This window comes from Zingiber officinale, chromosome 8B, assembly GCF_018446385.1.
Source record: "Zingiber officinale cultivar Zhangliang chromosome 8B, Zo_v1.1, whole genome shotgun sequence".
Lineage (NCBI taxonomy): Eukaryota > Viridiplantae > Streptophyta > Magnoliopsida > Zingiberales > Zingiberaceae > Zingiber > Zingiber officinale.
In genome coordinates this window covers 1,749,644-1,765,598 of record NC_056001.1, presented here as the reverse complement: position 1 = coordinate 1,765,598, position 15,955 = coordinate 1,749,644, and the positions used below count along the sequence as shown (strand labels likewise).

Genomic DNA, 15,955 nt, shown 5'->3' with positions numbered 1-15,955 from the left:
CAACTTGCACAATTGAACTAATTGCAGTTTTCTGTTCTTCATATTTATCTCCTTGCTCTTAGAAATGTGGTCTCACTCTGAGTTTGTAAGATTATGCGTTTGAAGGAAAACTTGACAATTTATGCTACTTCCTATCAATTCTATGTATGATTGTAAGTGAGTTTTCTAATTAAGAATGTGGCTACTTCCTAACACACTCGAATCGGACCTCTATTTCGCTCATTTCCGCAAAAATGATTTTTTGGCTCTTGAATTGCCGCTGTTCTGTTGCGTAGCTGTAGCATCTGGGTTCAAGACTTGTTTTTGTCGTTTAAAAATTCAGTTTCCTCTTAGTATTGGTGGCAATTAGATCCGATCGGGTTGACCGAGCCGAGTATCATGAATGTTACGGCTTTTAATGGAGTTTTCTTGTTTGAGTTGGAGGTCAATGACTTTTTGAGAATGTTCGGATCGTTTCAGGGGAAGTGATAGCTAAGCTACTGGTGTGGTAATTATCATTCAAATGAATACTTTTTATCTTCTTTGAATGGTTTTCGTGTCTGAATTTGGATTGGATAGTTGGAGCATATAATTTTGCTTATATTCTTTTATGATATCTGAAAAGGAAGTATGCTTAGCTATCAGAAAGTAGGCGATTCATGTAGAAATGAGAAACTTAAGTGATATAGCAATCATCAAGGTAAATCTACACTATAGCATTCTATAACTCATGACAGAAAATACTCTAGGAACAAGTATCAGCATTAGGTAAAAAAGGATCAAAATTCAGATTGTTCTTCTTTCGGCCCTTTTCTCCTTAGACCAACTATGGTGCACCTATTCTCGAATCTAAAGTCAATTGAAGAACAAGTACGAGGCCGAGTTTTTTCTAGTAAATAAATTTGCAGTCATCCTTATTTGTTTATTTGACACTGAATAAAGATCACCAAGAGCAAGCCCATTTTGTTTCTGAAGTATGTTGGCCTTGTTCTACTTTTCTTTTTTCATGTTGGAAAACTGGGTTTTATTTACTTTACCAGGAATTTGATTATGTGTATGAAGCAAGTTCCTTTGTTTTTTTTTGATACACATGAAGATTTTGGTTCATGCTCTCCTACAAGAAACTAATCTTTCGGTCTGATTGATATCTTGCTGATCTTATGGAAAGGAAATCCAGATTCATTTGTTCACCAATTGTATCGAATGGTGCATTTAATCATAATTCACTTAGTGACTTTCAATTTTGTTTTCTGCCTTAATTAGGTTAAATACGTGCACTAAACTTTTACCCATTCAGTCGTGCCATGAATAATGAGACTGCCAGTTCTTTCTGAATTTTATATGAAAACATAGTGGATTTTCCTTGTGGGTCATGTTATTGATAGATCTGGGAGCCTTTTGTATTAAATAATTCCTGATATTGATTTTTTTATTGTTTTTCCCAATCCAAATAGTTAGAGGTTGGAACCATCAACATCATGCCTTAATTAGATAATGCTGAGCCTAGACAAAATATGTAGATTACTGGGGATGCCGAGTCCTGTCACTCGGATGGCTAATCCTCGATTGTGTAGGGGTCCTTGGAATACTGAAAGGGATGCTCGAGGGACCGATGACGACTCTTGAAGCTGAAGGGATGCTCGGGAGACTAAGCACTCTCTGGAATCTATTATGGCAGGAGCAAATTTTTAATAGATAAACATTGCGATATTATCGAAATAATTAATAGATAATATTTGTGTAGGCTCAAATTTTTGCCATTGTAATTTTGAATTGTTTTAATGATTATTGATCCGGTGATAAGGACGGGGGACCCTCGTTGGCGGAAGGTCAATGACACGTGGAGGTCAAAGGTCAAGAGATTCAAGCCTGAGACCGGCCGACCGGACTAAGCGGGTCGACCTACTGGGCGATGCAGGCCGGCCGGCCGTGAATCACCGAACCAAATGAAGACAACCCGACTAGGGGTCGGGTTTCCGATGCTCATAGGTAAAAAGGGTTTCAAGGTCGAACGGGAGGTCCGTTCGGCCGGTGGACAAGGCAGCACAGGCAAGAGCAATCTCATCCGAGTATATGACCGATGCAAAAGTGATGCCTGCCGAGCGGCCGACCCGCTCGGCCCGGGAACAGACATGGAGCGCAAGAGGACAAAGGAGGCAGGGGATAACATCATTCTCGAGACGTTTGCCGCCGACATGCAGCAGAGTTGGCGGCCAAGCCGTACACAAGATCATACGGTGGAAGCTTCCACCGTCACATCCGGGATATGCTTGGACGATTGCGGAATGACGGCAGAGGTACTTTTCTGACACAGGCTTGTTAAGGTATGTTTGGGGAAGCGTACACATGTCGGGAAGCGTGTCCGCGCTTCCCCGGGTCCTATATAAGGGCCCCCATACGTCGACGAAGGTATGCGAAAAAATCTGATCTATTGTAGCCACATTACGCTGCCTCTCCCGTTGTCTGACTTGAGCGTCGGAGGGTCATCGCCGGAACACCTCTCCTGGCTCGGCTTCTTTGCAGGTTCGCCGGAGAAACTACGACACCAGTTGGAGACAGTTAGCGTGTCACGTCCCCAGTGTCCGTCGACTCAGCGCTCGGACAGGATCAATTATCATTAGAACAATTTTATCCAATGGTAAACATTGAGATATTAGAACAATCCTTTCATGAACATCGAAATCATTGAACAAGTCAAACGAAAGAAGAGTAAAAGAATGAGAAAAGTAAGACAGATATGTTACCTCAATTGAAGATGATGTTGAGAGTGGCCCAGCATGTGGGTAATTGAAAAAGAACTCAATATTTTTAAAAAAATTATTAATTGTTAGCTTAGCATTGACTTATGCATTGACTTCTGTAGGGTGATTTCTCATCTATTTTTTAAAATATTGTTTAAAATGATATTTTTAAAATACTATTTTATTGATATTAAAATACTCTAAAATATTATTTTATGATTAGTGAATGATTTAGGTAGAAATTTAAAATGGAAAAATATATATATTATTTTAAGAGCATTTTACTGACAAAATATAAAGTATAAAGGGTATTTTAAAAATAATAAAAATTTAAACGGGATTTTTAAAATTAAATTATCTTAACAACAAATTGACCTAAAATCTTTAATAGCAAATTCAATTTCCTCCCCATTCCCTACCTAAAAAAAATTTTATTCACACTCTCTATATATGTAAATTTTTCTTTATTTCAACTCTCTAATACACATCAATTTACTTAATTGTCTTTATTTTTTAAGATATAAAAAGTCTAAAAGGGGTATAGTTTCTAGTAAGTGTAGCATATTTAAATTAAAATATAGTATATTTTCTATTAAATTAAGTATAACTCATTTTTCGCCTGATCAATCAATTGATATACTCGATACTAGTTAAATGAAACTTAATTTATAAGTAATTATACTTCATTTTAGACTTTTTACGTTTTGTACTTATAAAAATAATGAAGGATTCTCATCTAAATATAATGGTATAATTTTTCCTAAATTTAATCTCATTTAACTAGAATTGAGTATATCAATCGATTGATCATGCAGAAAAAGAGTCGTACTCAATTTAATAAAAAAATATACTATATTCTAATTTAAATGTAGTGAATTTAAGAGGAATTATATATCATTTTAAATTTTTTATTAAAAAAATAGGACAATTAAGTAAATAGGTGTATAAAAATTTAAGCAAATAAAAATTTATATACCGGTAGAGTGAGAATAATTTTTTTTACACATATAGGGAGTTTAGAATAATTTATCTTTCTCAGAGTTGCTCTTTCGCCTAAAATAATTAATTTCAATAGCAAGTCTAGGCCACCGGGCCAGGCCTAATTAAAGTAAACCATAATTGTAAAAGATACTACGCAATTAGACATATCATTATTTCTCCAATTGACATATTTCACATTATTTGATGGTATATATATATAAACAAATTAGCAGCGTTGTTAGAAGTATAATCTAGCCTAGTGAAGTCGAATTCTTTAATATATGAGTTTGACTCATTTATAATCGAGACGAGCTCGAGCTTTATTTAACAAATATATTCATGACTTACGAACTTATTCGAACTTTTATCAAGCATAACGAACTTAATAAATATAAATTATAAATTTAAATATTCTTTAAAACCTAAATTATATATTTAGAGAAAATTATAATATTCTTATTAAAATTTATAATTTTATTTTAATAAATAAATTTAATATATTTGTCAACATGTTTCATAAGTAGAGTATAAAATATATAAATTCAATATCAAAATTATTATTTTTTTATTTAAAAGTTGATTCATGAGCTTAACGAATATTTTCACAAGCTAACGAGCCAAATATTATGAAGTTTGAGCTTGGTTTGTTTATTTTAACAAGTCTCATTAAACAAACTCAAATGAACTTTTATCGAATCAAGTTTCGAATAACTCATGAGCAGCTTGACTCATTTACGCCCCTAAACATTGTGTCAATTATCTTCTCTAAAAAATTTTAACCTAAATTTTAAATAGAATAGCTAAAAATATTTACACTAAATATTCTATCTATTCTCTAAATTTTATATTTATAAATATGATTTATTTAAATTTAATATTTATGAATAGTACTCTAAATTTAAGGAATGAATCCTTAAATTTAGATAAGAAAACTAATAGATGTTCTAAAGTTAGTTGTAACAATCTCCCTGTAAAAACCTTCCATCAGTCCTTTCTCTTCCTCCTATCTCATCGAGGAATAGTTGAGATGAAAGTCATCACTGTGGCAACATTGTTTAAACTTAGGGCATCCACGAGAGCTCATTGGAAGTTTTCACTATCTACATGATCCTTATGTGGCTAAGGGAAGGAGCTCCCTCCCACTAGTTCCTTGGATTAAATGAAGAAGCAGCTTCATGATTATTGAGCCGCTTCTTCGATACATCTTCTCAAAATACTTGTATTCTTCCAAATGTTCAATATCATCATTTTTTTCTCTCACTCACAATACCCTCTAAATTTTTAAAATATTTCATTTACTTCACAACATCCTCCAAATTTCTCAAATTCCCAAAGTTCTCAAAATTTTCTGATAAATTCAAGTAACGTCGCCCCAGCTCTATTAGGTAGGTATCCACTGTAAGATTGGTCAGTCATGGGTAATCAATTTAGGATGTCTTCTCCTTATGTATTCTCTCCTACTCAACCATCAGTCATGCTTTCGAATGAATCAAGAAGAGTTATTATTGACCCATCTATATACAACAAAGAATCTCTGACGCCATCATTTATTCTAGCAAATCAGTGGCCATCACACTCATCACAAAAAGAGCTTGAAGTTAAACTGGAGAAAGATGATTTGAAATGAAGATTTTGGTCTCTCTATGAAGACGTGCTCTTTGTGAAGTCATGGACAACTATTAGCACCGATACGGTAATGACCAGAAGGATTAAATTTTTTTGAAACGTATAGCTGATTACTACAACAAGCATCGATCCACTGGATCTATGACGAGAAGCTATCAGTGGCTAAAATCACATTACTATAGGTTTGCACCTATGGTAAATAAATTTTCTGTAATCCATAATAATTTTTATACTTATCGTCAAAGCGGTTGGAGTGATGAGGATGTGTTGGAGAATACACTAAATATGTGGAAAGCCAACATAATAACAATTGTAGGACCGTTGCGGCCGGTTAAAAGGGGGGTTGGATAACCTATAAACACAAAAATAAAAATCAACCATTCTCGAACTCTTAAACTAACACTTGCATAAATAAAGTAAACAATAAAACATAAAGGAAGTAAAAGGCACATCGGGATTTACTTGGTTAAAACTGGGGAGGTTATTAATCCAAGAAAGATGAAGCACTAGTACCTCCTTCAGGCTGAGAAGCCTTTTACAGCGTTTAAGCACAGAAACAGAAGCTCAACTCTAAACTAAAGCACACAAGTGTTGGAATTACAATTCTTGAGTTCGTTAAAAAGCTTCTGGACCAAGGCTATATTTATAGCCTTGGTCGGGGCGCGTTCCGGGCGCCCTGGGGGGGATAAACTTTATCCCCCAACGTTCAGATCGAGTCAAAACTCGATCTGGTCAAAAGTCAACTCCGGGCGCCCTGGTATGGTTCGGGCGCCCCGATACGCTCCGGGCGCCTCGGGCGGGACAGTCAACTCCGTTGACTTTTTCAGCCCGGGTCTTCTGCTCCGGTTCTGTTCGCCTCAAACCGAGTCTTTCGCTTACTTGGGTGATCTCTGCCATCCGGAATAGGGCTCACCCGAACCCAACTTTCGATCTTCTCAAGCAGGCTTCCGCTCCAGCTTCTCGTCCCTCAGAATCGCATTGTGGTTCCTGCTCGTCTGCCTGTGTACTCGTCCGCAGTCCTCGTCCCTCAGTCACACTAAGTGTCGACCTTCTCGCTAGCTGCATCTCTTGCTCCTTGAGCAATCTTCCGCTCCGGCTTCTAGTCCCTCGGAACCACCACACGCTTCATTCTCGTCTGCCGGTGTACTCTTCCGCAGTGCCTCGTCCCTCGGACGCACCGCGTGCCGTCCTTCTCGCTAGCTGCGTCTTCCGCTCGGCTACCTGTACTCCTAAGCTCCTGCACACTTAGACACAAGGTTAGAAAAACACATGACCTAACTTAACTTATTGATCACACCAAAACAACCTTGGGGTTCCAACAACAATGACTTCAAATATATGCGTGTGTGGAGAGTTCTGAGAGAGTATGAGAAATATGTTCCACAATCAATTGGTCATTACTTAACAAGAAGGCAAGGACATCTGAATCAGAGAGGACTTCAACATCAAATCCAGGTACAAGTGTTGATGTGGATAATTCTGAAGTTTGCATTCGTCCGATATTGCAAAGTCAACAAAGAGGAAGGTCAAATCCAAAGTCAGAGAGTGCGACACAATGGAACAAAACATCGATAAAGATGATATGATATTAAAAAATATCAAATGAAAAAAATGGCTTTGCGGGAAGTCGTGATCTTTTATAAGGATTATGAAATTCTTATGAAGTTATTATTGAAATGACACTAGGACAACTTTATATATATGACAAAATGATTGAAAAAATTAAGTGGTCTAGTGTAGATGTGTTTAAGTTTTTTATATATATTATTATAATTTATGTCTTTTATTTGATGTATTGTAATATTTATGTATTTTTTAATTATTAATATTATTCTATGTTAGTAATTTATGGATTTAAATTTTATAAAAATTTAATTATATATAATGTAAAATATTAAGAAGTGATGAGAAATATATATAATGAAAATTAAAGTGTGAGACGCATGAAGAAAATGTTGAGAGTTTTTTTATAGTGGAAAGATGTGTGAAATTTTTCACTTTTGACGTGACACAGATATGACAACAAATGAGCTCTCCAAAAACTCCAACCATTGTAGATGTTCTTAGCTCTCATCGTTGTCTTCTCGTTCTCTGCTTTTTGCTCTTGGGTTTGAGTTCCTTCTTGGACCTGAGATGCATGATAGAAATTAGAGTTTTTTCTACTCATGAATTCCAAGAACAGATAAGAACTCAACCAAAGAAGACATCTAGAACAAGGATCTAGTTTCATCCGTAAATTTGGTATAATAATTAAATATGAAATATTATAATTATGAAGATCCAGAATGCTACGGAATTGTCATTGTTCTTTATGTAGAGCTCGCCGATCCGATAATCCTGTGGAAGAAAAAGAAGGAGAAGAAGGTTGGTCTTCCGGAGGAGTTAGGGTTGGCGGCATTGAATCCTCTTTGTCAATGAGAAATAAAGAGACGTCTCAAAATATGTCCTAATCATCTGAGGATCAATCCATTATATAGTACACATCTATTATGCTCATGGATGATAATGGATGCGAGTAATGGATTCTACATATATGTGATTCACATCAAATAATTCTAAAAGTCAATAACTTTAAATTAGATCACTTAAACGGATTCAGTCCCAGTAGCATATACAAATTATAATTAAGTCGACATAATAAAGATAAAATCCAACAATACAGAGTGCAGGCACAGAGAGACTGGTGGAACATGAAATCATCGCGCCGCCATCACTCAGATCTTTTCCTCTTCTTCTTTTTTAGTTTCTCATTCAAGGATTCAGTAGGGGTTTTCCAGATCTTAGTCTCCTTCTGCTTCTGTTTGATTATAAGGGTTTTGATGAATGCTATGGATTCTTGTTTATGTCCAGAGTCTTAAAGATAAACAGACACTCCCTTTCTTCTATTGCATATTTCTCTTCTATTCTGTGACATGTTGGGATTCTATTGCATTCCTAATTTTTTGACCCAACATTCTTTTTGTCAGCCCAAAAGTGAAAAAAAAAATGATGGATTCTTAGAAAATTTTTTTTTCCCTTTTTCTTTTGATGTGCGTTTGCTCGATTACACTTTGATTTTTTTTTTTCACATAGTTCAGAAATATGTTTAATATAAACCAATCACAGGAACTTTTGGTTGAAGGAATAATGACACACTACAAAAAAATTGGACATTAGGACCACAATAATAGCAGCGGTTGATGAAGCGGTTGTAACAGCAGATCCAATAGAATCGGTCAAGTGTAACCGCTCCTAAAACCGCTTCAATTGAGATTTTTTTGATGCGGTCGTCAAACCGTTGCTATTGGACACATATAGAACCGGTTATTAGAACCGCTCCTATAAGTTCCTTTTAGAAGCGGTTTAGAACCGCTCCTAAAAGGAACTTATGACCGCTCCTAAAGGGTACATACGAGATTAATAAAAAACCATGTTCGCATCTCATATTATTTTCACAATTCCAGCAAACCTTTCTATTTCGGCGACCCTCTTTGTTCCAGCGACCTTCTCTTTTCTATCGACCATCTATGTTCCAGTGATCCTCTCTATTATAGCGACACATCAGATTAATTGCACCCTAGCATCATCCTTCGACATCCACATCATAAATCGCCTTTGATTTTGTTTCTCGAGGTAATTTCTTGGTTTAGTTTTCGTATGGTGACAATGTTTTTATATGTTAATGGTGATAAAAATTATAATCGATTAGGGTTTAATTTGTGTTGGCCGGTAGATTTGTAAAATTTTCCAATGAATCCCTTAATTTGATTTTTTTTTTCTACGAGTTATCCGTATTATTTTTCAAGTTTATTATTGTAGTTTGCTTACAACGTGTCTATGATGATAAGCTTCATTTTTATATTTAGTAATTGTATTTATATATATGTTTGTTGAATTCTTGGAAATTTTATCTACGAAGTTTCTTTAATTTTTGATAAATCTTGCTTCAATGTTTTAACCTTTATAAATTATTGAACAGCATCAAATTATGCAGAAGCAATGGATGGCTGCGCCACATGGCAGTCTTGAGTATCGGGTGGGAATCCTATATTTTTTGCGTTATGCATTTGGTGATGCGGCTCCAGATGTCACGAGACCATGTCCTTGTTGCAAATGTATAAATTCATTGAGTCATGATCGTGAGACAGTACACGAACATCTGATGATAAATGGTATTTTACAAGATTATCGCATCTGGAATTTTCATGGAGAAAAACTAATTGTACAAGATCATGATAACAAAGAACTTCATTATTCAGTGCAACAAGTTTCTGAAGTAACTAGCCATGAACCGATGGTACAAGAAATGCTGCATGATGCATTTGGAATTCATGAAGGATCTACAAGTAATGAAAATTACATTGGAGCATCAACGAGTCATACACCGATGGAGTCTAATGTTAAAGATTTCTATCGACTAATTGAGGAAGGGAAACAACAGCTATATACCGGATGCACAGAGTTTTCTAAACTGTCGTTCCTTGTTGAGTTATTTCAACTGAAAGTGAATGGAAAATGGAGTGATAAGTCATTTACAGCATTGTTGGACTTCCTTCGTCGAGTACTTCCATCTGAAACTCAAGTGCCTAAGTCATTTTATGAAGCAAAGAAATTAATTTCTAGTTTAGGACTTCATTATGAAAAAATACATGATTGTTCAAATGATTGCATGATTTATTGGGGGGGAAATGAGAATGAACAGGCTTGCAAAGTGTGTAACCTTCCAAGATGGAAAAATTTGCAGAAATCATCAAGGAGATCGTATAAAGGTGGAAAAAAAAAATGTCTTGAAGTTAAAATTCCAGCCAAAGTCTTTTGGTATTTTCCATTGAAACCAAGATTGCAACGGTTATTCATGTCATCTAAGACGTCTGAAAATATGCAATGGCATTTCAAAAAACGTGTTTCAGATGGAAATCTAAGGCATCCAGCTGATTCTCGAGCATGGAAGGAATTTGATGAATGTCATTATGAATTTGCGTCTGATCCTAGAAACGTACGCTTGGGACTCGCCGCTGATGAGTTTAATCCATTTAAAAATCAAAGCACTTCACATAGTACTTGGCCTATTGTCCTGATGCCTTACAATTTGCCTTGGGAATGCATGAAGCCTTATTCTATTATTTTATCCACCCTTATTCCTGGTCCAAAAGCACCTGGCAATGATATCGATATATATTTGCGCCCCCTATTGACTGAATTGAAAGATTTATGGGAAAATGGAATTGCCACATTTGATGCTTGTGAAAAAAAAATGTTTCAAATGCGGGCTGCATTTTTCATTTGATTCAATTGTGGAAATGAAGTGAGTAAGTGTTATGTGCTAGTGATACGTGGACTTCTTTACTGGTTGGCCTTCTAAATCCACATGGGCATTGGATCGGTCAGCAGACCGATCCAGTGATACTATGGGTTTTCTGATTGGTCTGGTGACCGATCAGAAACCAAACAGTGGCTCACTGTAAGTTATCTGATCGGTCACCAGACCGATCAGGAAACAATCAGAGGCAAAGAAGGTAGGGGGATCGGTCTGGGGACCGATCCACCTATAGCCTGATCGGTCCACAGACCGATCAGGCTTCGAAGCCAACTCTCACAGAGAGAGTTGGCTGATCGGTCTGGGGACCGATCAACCTAGGGACTGATCGGTCCACAGACCGATCAGGCGACTCCCAGACCGATCAGGTTTGAGCCTGATCGGTCTAGGTCTAGAATATTAATCAAAATTCCATTGCCTTAACATAATTTACATTCCCTATTTTTTAAAATTATTTTAATAAATTAAATTAATTAAACAAAATATGAATATTAATACAATAAAAATAAGACTCCACCCAAATTTCACATTCCCGCACCCAAATTTCACATTCCCGCTATTAATTCCCTCCCCTCACATTACCTTAACATAATTTACATTCCCACTAAAGTCGCCTCGTCGCCTTCCACAGACCACAAACACACTCACCTTCATCCCATCGTCGACGAGCCTCCGACCTCCGCCTCTTCTAGTCACAGAGCCAGGAACCTCCGTCTCCTCCCAGGTACGCAGCTACCATAACCTCCGCCTCTTCCTTCCGCCGCTGTTTCCTTCATCCTCTGATTCCGATTTTTTATTATGTTGCTTAATATTGATTTTGGAAGCCTTCTATAGATTATTAGACCTATTTTCGAATCCTATCTGCTGTTAGAGTTTTTATACTTCAAACATTAGTTCGTGTTGACCTATTTTGGAAGCCTTCTACACTGGCAATGTTCTTGATACTTTTTTATGGAATTTGAGAAGTATACAAATATCCTTGTAGCACTCTTTATTAGCGTTTTGCAGTTACATTTATCAGGTTTGATGTAGTTCGTGTTGTTAGAGCTTCTGTTTTAGTTTTTTCCCCTTATTTTGTGATATAGTTTGAAAGAAATATATGGTGTACAAGGTCTAAAGTTTCCACGTCATTGATGATACTTGAGCCAATCATTTAGATGTTCTCAATTATGTTATCTTTCGGTCCCTTTGAATCTTCATCAAATCAGATTAATTTTGTATAACTTTTATATTGGTAAATATCACTAAAGAAGGCAGCATGATGAACAACATAGTTCTGTTTTCGTTAGTGTTTCTTTAGTGTTGTCGTCACCAACTCTATTTATGCTATTGTTTATAGTGATTTTCAGCTCAAGTAGGTCTTCAACCACTTCAACTAGATTAAATTTTTTTTGACAGAAATCTTTTCTTACAGCTACTAGAGTTATGCATTTTGACTAATACAATTCATTCCTTGTGTTTTTTTAATGCGGAACATTGTTTCTCTTTTGTTATTGATATCTAAGTTAATTATCTAGATGTTTTTTTAATGCAGAAAATTTGTTCTCTTTTGTTATTATGCTTGAACATTTTATGACAATTTCAGATTTTACACTTCAAACTTCATTCATATTTCTATATTGTGATTTGTAGGTAACTTTTGAAAATGGCAAACAAAAGAATGCGAAAGCTAATACAAAATAGCCAAAGACGATCTACGAGAGAAGAATCGAGTAATAGAGGAGTTGATCATGAAAATGAATCACAAGATACAACATCTCATTCACCATTAGAGCTACAAAATGAGGAGGTTAATGAGCAAGGTGAAAAATGTTTTTGGATATGAATAGAAAATTATTTTTTGCAACACTAAGTGAAAATTATATTTTTCAGATGAAAATGAGATCATGTCTTCATCCCAAGCTCAGAAAAGAAAACGTGGCAAGACTATTATGAGAGATATTCATGCATTACATCCCGATCATATGCTGGTAGTGAAATTCAATGAAAGGGGACAGCCTTACGGTGATCTACAACCGACTCTTGCAAATTTTATTGGGACTATTGCACGGAATGGAGTTGTGTTGCCCCTGAGCTTTTTAAATTGGAGAAAAATGCCGACAAATCGCTTGAATGATGCATGGAAACTTGTTACTGTAAGTTTACAAGATCATAATTTCAATTATGAATTTAAATCATGTATATATTTTATTTTATATTTATAGGCACGTTTCTGTATCTCCAATTGCCATAGAAGAGTTATAATGCAAATGATGGGGGCTGCGTGGAGAAGGTGGAGGACCGAAGTGAAAGCTACATCTTATGATTCAAATACTCCACTAGAAGAGCTTGTTGCAATACAACCCATTCCTCATGGCTTGACACTTCAAACATGGGAAGTTTTATGTAACTATTGGAAGTCTACCGAGGTACAACTAGTATTAATAGTTTTTTATATATGTTATAGATGTTATAATTTCCTTATAAATTTTTGTGCCAGAAAACTTCAAAAATCAATAGAGAAAATGCGAACAAAAAGAAAGGGACTCATGCACAAGGACGCACTAATATTCCATCATTGGAATATAAATTTGTAAGAATCAAAATTATTTCTTTTCTTTCTTACAATTAGTTTCGCACTGCTTATTTACTGTTTTACACTTTTATGCTCTTATCCTTGAAGTTCCAAGGTTTTATGAGATTCTAGAAATTGATTACAAGCAATGTAATGTATATAGTTAGTTTTTGAAGAATTTATATAAATAGAATTTATTATTGTAAGTTGTTATTACTGTAATTTATATAATTACAACCAATGTAATTTATTACTGTTTTATTTTCTTTCTATAAGTTGTTATGCAAATAGAAGAATTTATGCTATTAATATTTGGTGCTAAATGTGGATTTGTTATCCTGTTAGTCTCAAGAAAATGGAAGAAAACCGAGTCGTATTGAAATACAACAATTGAGTCGAAGAAGTAGAAAGAAAGGAGGCGCCCTTATTGATGACTAGGCAATACGAATTGAGGTAATAATATATTTCACTTTTTAAGTCGACTTTTAAATATATTTTTATTCTATTAACAATTTATTTTCTTGTTAGAATTTACTTAAAGAGACTGTGGATCGTCACCTTCAAGATAAACATGAAGGAACACAACCAATAGAAGTCCACGAGGAGGCATTTCGGTAATAATATTTTTTTAATTTCATTTCATTTTTGAACAAGCCTGGAATGTCTATATTGCTCCTTGAGATATTAAACTACAGACTACTTCCTCTATACAGGTGCTACAATGAGATATCCTTTACCATGGTCTCTCTAAAATTCTAAAAAAGTTGTTTATTCCTTATAGAACTTAACTTGGATATTTCATGGTTCATATTGAGTTTTGTTGATGATGGAAATCTTGTAGATCTGCAATATCATATCTCACAACCTTGACTAGATAAGCATTGAACGAGTTAAAGTAGTTTATGAAGACCATGTATAGCTGCTTTGTGCCTTGATCTTGTCTAAATTTCTATTTCATCCTGTATTGTATTTTTTTTCCAACTACTAAAGTCGCAAGGGTATTCATCATTCTTTATAGCTATATAGTCTTTTATGTCTTTTTCCCTTCTATGTCTTTGCATTATTTGAAGTTTGCATTTTTTTGAAGGTTGCTATTGAAGGTTGGAGCAAATGCCTTTTGTCGCTTGAAGCAAATGTCTTTTGATGCTTTATTGGCGGAGAAAACTTGTTATTGAAGTTTCTATATATTTTGGGAATTAAAGAAAGGATTGTATTAGTGGTATAGTGTGGTGTTAAATGTATGTTATGAATATTTTGAACTTAAATATAAATATGACTTGTTTATTTGGTAATCCAAATTGTGTTATGAATATAAATTAGATTTGTGCAGTGAAATATTAATATTATCAATTGATTTAAATTGAGCATTCATTTTGGAAATCTATAGGTACAATATGATATAAAAGCATTTTTAAATATGGTAATTCTGTATATTTAGAGGCGGTTTAAAACTGCTCCTATAGATAGTGTCACTGTTATATAATAAACTTATAGGATCGGTTACAACCGCATCTAAACGACTATTTTCTGAAATAGTTTACAACCGCCTCTAATAAATCATCCTTCTGTGTCGGTTTTAGACCACTTCTAAAACGTCATTTTTAAATTGCAAAGTAAGTTATAAGACCGATTTTAACTGTTTGTAAAAGTTTACCTTCGGAATCGGTTACTAACCGCTCCTAAAGGTCCACCTTAAGGCGACCCATATTGATCTATATACGCGGTTACTACCCGCTCCTAAAGGCCCACCGTAAGACCGCTGCTATTGATAAGCATTAGAAGCGGTTTATAAGTTTAAACCACCGGTCAGTATTACCGTTTCGGTTGCATTTAGCGTCGCCAACACCTGCACCGGTTACAAAACCGGTGCAATAGGATTAGCAGCGGTCGTAAACCGCTGGTATAGGCCTTGAAAAACCGCTGCTAAACCCTTATTTTTTTGTAGTGACATTGGCGTCGCCCCCACCCCCACGGATTGGTTGCTCAAATAAATTCGAGCTCAATTTAGATATGAAATTCCTATACAAAGGATTGTTCTATAATTTATCTGTCCATATCTAGTCAAAAGACACAGTAGACTACGATACTGGAACATGAGTCGATGAATATTATCATCGAGATAATGTACCGCTAATAAGACTTTATCAATAATTTTTTAGATATATATTACAAGATAATGTTTAATATTGCTAATTCTATCTCAAACTTCTTCAAATGAATAGATTATTTGATTAAGTGGTTGTTTAGGAATAAATCCATCTTTTTCCAGTTAAATATATGACCTGGTCATATATCATAAAAGCTGATCACTTTGCAAAGAAAAATGATATTTACATGGAAAGAATAAAAAAAAAAATCAGGAATAGATACGTGATGGACTATAAAAAGTGAAAATGCTGAGCTAAGTTTATATGTATCTTAGCTCCTTGATGAAATTTCAGAACTTGTTACTAGAAGATATTAAAAGGCAGCAATTGTTGCACTTACATATCTAGATATACCTTCCGAATTGAATCATGTGATTGAGCTAATGTTTGTTTTCCCAAGTAAATGCATAATTGTGCCTCCCCCAAGAAAATCCATTTAAAGGAATTTCAATGAACAAACAATCACAAGGGACCAACATATAAGGAAAAGGTAGTATAGCAAGTAAAAAACCATATGTGCAATCCATATTTAATGAATCAATAAATAGATAAATCGCCAAGTGATATAGGAATTCATTAAATTAGCAAAGAAGATAAAATTATAAAAGATGAATGAGACAATGAGATATAG

The 15,955-nt window shown here is 35.0% G+C and overlaps 1 protein-coding gene across 1 annotated transcript; it reads left to right on the top strand.

The window, feature by feature from the left end:
* Positions 1-9,309: 9,309 nt before the first annotated feature.
* Positions 9,310-10,593, top strand: LOC122015605. Its single transcript, XM_042572589.1, has one exon. The coding sequence runs from the start codon at positions 9,310-9,312 to the stop codon at positions 10,591-10,593; it is 1,284 nt and encodes a 427-aa protein (XP_042428523.1).
* Positions 10,594-15,955: the final 5,362 nt, after the last annotated feature.

What these genes read in the sequence shown, in the direction of transcription:
- LOC122015605 (XM_042572589.1), top strand. Translation starts at nt 9,310, where the DNA reads ATGGCTGCGCCACATGGCAGTCTTGAGTATCGGGTGGGAATCCTATAT.